This window comes from Magnolia sinica, chromosome 10, assembly GCF_029962835.1.
Source record: "Magnolia sinica isolate HGM2019 chromosome 10, MsV1, whole genome shotgun sequence".
Lineage (NCBI taxonomy): Eukaryota > Viridiplantae > Streptophyta > Magnoliopsida > Magnoliales > Magnoliaceae > Magnolia > Magnolia sinica.
The window spans coordinates 76,500,671-76,506,456 of NC_080582.1; the positions used below are offsets into that span (position 1 = coordinate 76,500,671).

General features: G+C 44.0%; 1 protein-coding gene and 1 pseudogene across 1 annotated transcript; one reads left to right on the forward strand and one right to left on the reverse strand.

Moving 5' to 3' along the window:
• The first annotated feature begins 1,210 nt into the window (after positions 1-1,210).
• LOC131217046 (uncharacterized) lies at positions 1,211-2,985 on the forward strand. Its single transcript, XM_058211745.1, has one exon. The coding sequence runs from the start codon at positions 1,504-1,506 to the stop codon at positions 2,527-2,529; it is 1,026 nt and encodes a 341-aa protein (XP_058067728.1). The 5' UTR covers positions 1,211-1,503; the 3' UTR covers positions 2,530-2,985.
• An 811-nt stretch (positions 2,986-3,796) lies between these two features.
• LOC131217696 (U6 spliceosomal RNA) lies at positions 3,797-3,907 on the reverse strand (annotated as a pseudogene).
• Between the last annotated feature and the right edge of the window lie 1,879 nt (positions 3,908-5,786).

Consider the following 5,786-nt stretch of genomic DNA (forward strand, 5'->3'; position numbering starts at 1 on the left):
CATTTTATTTTTTTTAAGAAGGTGCAAACCTAGCACGAGCCTAGCTAGCCATCTAAATCAGTGTAATTTCATCCGTTTTGAAGCCGGAGGATTTTGTGCAAATGCCGCCATGGTTTGGTGATATGCGTCTGTCTGACGGGCCCCACCATGGATGAGCCATTCTCTAGAGGTCAACTTGATAGGATTATCTTAAAATTTGAGGTGAAATTTGCGGTGATCGGGTGGATGGGATCTTCCGGTCAGTGCAATTTGTCTTTATGAACGGTGGATGCCCACCAGGTCAACGGTGGATATGCCATGGAGATGAAAATTGCAATGGTCACAGATTGGTTATTCCAATTTGCAAGTTAACGAATTATTATTGGTGCGGATCATGCGATCAATGCAACTGTTGGGCTTGGCTATTTGAAAATCAACGGTGAGATTGGACCAATCCGCGTACGCCACCTGTCACATTGACCGCATTAACGCATAGGTGAGCTGGTGATCCCTACACCCGCCTTCTAGCCGGGAACGGATTGGCTACTCCCCCTGCCGGTGCTCTGTGGGCCCCACAATGATATATGTGTTTCATCCCTGCCGTCCATCTATTTTTTCAGATCATTTTATGAGACGAGAATAAAAATGAGGTATATCCCAATCTAAGTGGACCACATTACAGGAAACAGTGTTGAATGAGCGTCTACCATTAAAAACCTTTTGGGGGCCATAAAAGTTTTGGATCAAGCTGATCTTTGTTTTTTACCTTCATCTGGGCATGCATGACCTAACCAACAGATTGGATGTCAAATAACCAGTACAGTGAGCCTCAGGAGGATTTTAATGGTGGATATGCAATCACTATTATTTTCCTGTTGTGTGGTCCACCTGAGATTTCTATCCGTCTCATTTTTGGGATTAAACTTAAAATGATCTCTAAAAATAGATTAACGGAATGGATGAAACATATACATCATGGTGGGGCCCACAGAGGACCGACCACCAGCCCCCGGGCTGGTGGCAGGGGGAGTAGCCAATCCGTTTCCCTTCTAGCCTGTGAAAAAGATCTGTGGGCCATACCATGATGTATTTGTACAATCCTTGCCGTTCATCCATTTTGCCAAATCCTTTCAGGGATTAGGCTAAAAACGAGGCACATGAGCTCAAGTGGACCACACCATAGGAAACAGTGGGGATTGAAATCAAGCTGATATTTGTGTTTTCCCAAGGGTTATTGTGACTTTATGAGCAGGATGGACGGCAAATAAACATTGCTGTGGGCCCCAGGAAGTTTCGAATGGTGAATGTGGTCCACTTGAGCTTATGATCTTTCTCATTTTTGAGATCATGCCCTAAAATCATTTCGAAAAATGGATGGACGGTGTAGATAAAACATATCCATTATGGTGGGGCCCACAGAGCTTTTCCATCAGCTAGCTGCTGATGTAGGGTCACCAGCCAATCCGCCTCCGCAGTTCGCATTAAAGTTCAAAGAGTTCAAACGCAAAAGACATCATCTCTGCAATGGCCGCCTCCACCTTCAACATTTCCCTTTTCTCCACGCTCTCCAAACCATCCCTTCCCTTCAATCCCTCCCTCAAAACCCTAAAACCCCATTTCCACACCAAGCCCAATTTCCCCAACCCCCTCAGAATCCAATCTCCACCCTTCAATCCCTGCTCCCCCAAATCCTCACCGACCGATCTCCTCCCTTCCGACCCCACCACTTCCTCCCTCCCTCAAACCCTCAAAACGCGCCTCTCCTCCGGCGAGACTCTCTACGGCATCTTCCTCCTCGGTTTCTCCCCCACCCTCGCCGAGATCGCCGGCCACGCCGGCTACGACTTCGCCGTCGTCGACATGGAGCACGGCCCCGGCGGCATCTCGGACGCCCTTGCCTGCCTGCGTGCTCTCGCTGCCACCCAAACCCCTGCGATCCTCCGCATTCCGGAATCTTCCGATGTCTGGGCCAAGAAGGCCCTTGATCTCGGCCCCCAGGGGATCATGTTCCCCATGATCGACGGCCCAAAATCCGCCAAGAAAGCAGTCTCCTACTGCAGATTCCCGCCCGAGGGCGTCCGCGGGTCTGCGCACACGGTCGTCCGGGCGTCCAAGTACGGGATCGACGACGGGTACTTGCAGAATTACCAGGATGAGCTGCTGATCATGTGCCAGGTGGAGACGGAGGAAGCGGTGAAGAAGATCGAGGAGATCGCGGCCGTTGATGGGGTGGACTGCATCCAGATGGGGCCGTTGGATCTGAGCGCGAGCCTGGGGTATCTGTGGGACCCAGGGCATAAGAAGGTGAGGGAGGTATTACATGGGGCGGAGAAGAAGGTGCTGAAGACGAAGGGCGCATTCTTGGCCGGTTTCGCCATGGCGCACGATAGCCCAGAAGAGCTTAGGGTGCGCGGCTATCACATGGTGTCTGGTGCGGTGGATTTGGGGCTCTTCCGTGCCGCGGCGGTTGATGACGTGGCAAGGTTTAAGAAGGGTTTGAAGGAGGCTCAGAAAGAGGAGGACAAAGATGAGAAGTACTGGAGCGAGTGAGGTGATTCGCGCGTGTAAAATTTTATGTGGATACTCGCGCGACGTGGTAACACGTGCGAGAGATGAGATCTGGGCCGTTTTTGGGTGGTGACCACAGACGACTAGCAACCCGTCCTCGTTCGTTCATGAAGTGTGCCATGCGTTTAGTTGAATTTTAGTTGTGGTTTTTTTTTTTTTTTTTGTCAACCGTTGATTTTTCTGATGACTAGCCGGAATCTCGAACACGTGTGCCATATAGGTACATGTGCGGGGACCTCAATCTTTTATCTTCAGTGTTTTGATGCAACCAACCTTATGGGTAGTCCAAAAGGGTATGGCAACATATGCACCTGCATTTTGGATCAGTGCAATACTTAGTGATAGGCATGTAAAGTGTCACGGGTCTTTTATCTCTTAAGGTTAATAAGGAAATGTCATGTGTCAAAAATTAATAAATTACGTTCATAGGTAAGCTTATATCCATGTTGAAGATGGATTGTTGGATGATTTTATTAAAATGTTTAAATCTTTTTATAAATGTTTGACATGGATCATTACTCTCGCCTCAGCGGTGGAATCATGGGACTTTCAACACGAGGTCATGGGTTCGAGTATCAATTGTGGTGAAATTCCATTATGGTGTGAGACTGGGTAAAATAAATAAATAAATAAATAAATGTTTGACATGCCTATTGATAAGGCTATCTTTGATGGACACTACCAATATGATGTATATGTTGGATGCACATCTGTTTTTCCAAATCATTGTAGGACATGAGCGCAATAATAAGACAGATACAAATCTTTAGCAGACCTCACTGCAAGACTCACCATTAAAAACTTCCTAAGGCTCATTGTAATATTTATTTGCCATCTAACTTGTCCATTAGGTCACACACGGATCTTGAAGAAGGGAAAAAACAAACATTGCTTCATCCAAAACTTGTGGCCCTCAAGAAATTTTTAATGGCATGGGTTCAATCACCACGGTCTCCTATAGTGTGGTCCACGTGCATTTTATCTAACTCATTTTTGTGCTCCTGCTCTAAAGCAGAGCTGTAAAAATGGATGGATGGTGTGGATAAAATACATCCTGGTGGGGCCAACCGAGCACCATCCAGTAGCATCAGTAGGCAATTTGCCTCTATCTTTGATGGCTTGGGTGGAGTAACGCATGGGAGCCAAGCTTTATTTTTTATTTTTTTAACCCCCACACCCACACCACATGGGCACTCGATCATATGATCTTTGAAACAGCCTGTCTACCATTGGGCCATGAAGCTGGACTTAAAATTTGGACAATTTCTTGATTTGTTCATGTCATTCTTGTGCAGTGGCCATGCTAATCTTCTTTGTATCCTTCAATATTTGACTTGAAAGGGAGCAGGTGGTGGCCTATGGGATTTGAAAAAAAGGATACTTACTCCCGGCTTAGGCTGAATCACTTGATAGGTAGCTCTTTATATATATCATGATCCAGAACCTCTTTCAGATAATTATGTAACATTTAATGGCTTTTTTTTTTTTTTTTTCCTTCTTACTTTATAATGCTTTTATAAAGATAACCAATCTAAATATGGTTATTAACTATTGAGTTTACTGAGTCATCCTCAAAAAAAAGTTTATTGAGTCGAATCAGGTCGAGTCTGCCAGTTGACCCAACCCAAATGAAAATTGAGTCTAGAGTTGGAGTTTTCAAGTTTTTAAAACCATCCAATGGGTCAAACTATAGGGCCCACGCTTGGGCTAGTAAATAGGGCCGGAGTGCGAGACTGGGCTTAAAATTAGGCCCGTTTGCCCAGGCTAGGATCGATGCAGACCAATAATGAATGGTCCAGCTTGGTCTGTCAGCCCAGTCGAATGATTTAATGGGCCATAGTTATACCGAAAAAAGAATGACGGTTTAAAGGAACTTGTGAGAATGGCCAGCTGGTGATGGCCATGGTTGGGTTCGTACTCATGGCTCGTGAGTTTCAACACTGAGGTCATGGGTTTGAGTGCCCATTGTGGGGTGTGTGGGTGTGAGCACGTCTAAAAAAAAGAAAGAAAGAAAGAAAGAAAAAAAGTGCCCTTAGATTTACTTTTTATTATTTGTTATATAAATCATATCCTTAGATTCATGTTTCAATTGTCAAAATCGTTTATACAATGGGATTCTTTTGTGGACTGAGGGAATACCTCCAAAAATTTCTTAGATTGGACTCATTCAGACAATCGATCATTTCAGCTAAGCCCAGGGCCAAGCCCTTCTCCAGCCTGATTAAGTCGCAGGTGGGACAAAGGCCAGGGCTTAGTGGACCCATTGCCACCCCCCACCGAGAGCATCTCCCTGTTCAGATGGGTTAAGTTTTCATGGAATGAAGTAGGTGAGGAGGAGAAAGGTTTTGTAGAAAGTTCAACAGGATGCTTCAGGGATAGTTTGGAGAAGTTGTATTTGGACTCCAATCTACAGCTTAAAAATCTCCTGCCTCATCATCTTATTGAAAACTCATTGTATGGCCCTATTCCTGACCGGTTCAGGCAGAGCTTCCAAATCTCCAATTTCTTGCTCTTTGTCAAAACTTACTGTATGGACCAATTCTTGATTGGTTGAGTTAGCTTACAGGTTTTCAATATCCTGATCTTTTAGTATAAACTTTGTTGTCTTTTTGTAATAAAAATAAATTTCAAAAATAAAAATTATTTTTAGAAAGTAAATAAATATATTTAATTATTTAAACTTTTCATAAATAGTGTGTATAGCTGGTTGGTAAGAAAAGGAGTTTTTCCTTCTGCAACAAAGTTTCAAATCTCTTCAAAGACAGTACAAAGCATCGTCTGTACGTGCGACCTAGGCTACTTAGGTGCACTTCGCATGGAGACAAAAGAGCTTTAATCTTTTTGGCACGTGGTTCGATGCAACTTGACTACCTTGAAGTATTATTAACCTTGGTGTTGATTGAGAGTGACTGTGACATGGTTGTACATGTGACACATATGCCACGTGTCACACATGTGGCAACAATTTTAAACTATTGGATGACATTTTTCTATCTAAAAAGGTACAAAAACAATTGCTATAGGACAAAGGGTCATGTCCTTTCATGAAAGGATGTTGTTTGCTATGAATGGGTGTGGATGTCTTGAGGAGACACTTTGGTATCTCTAGGGGAAGAACTCCATGACTATTCAATTGCTATAAATTCTGGATATTATAATCTAGAAAAGTATTCTTCTCTCTCTATTGTGCAGTACTCTCGAATATGATATTATACTGTGTTTTTCAAATACATTAAAAA

Bases quoted from the DNA above. Each gene is read 5' to 3' on its own strand.
- LOC131217046 (XM_058211745.1), top strand. From the start codon at position 1,504: ATGGCCGCCTCCACCTTCAACATTTCCCTTTTCTCCACGCTCTCCAAA.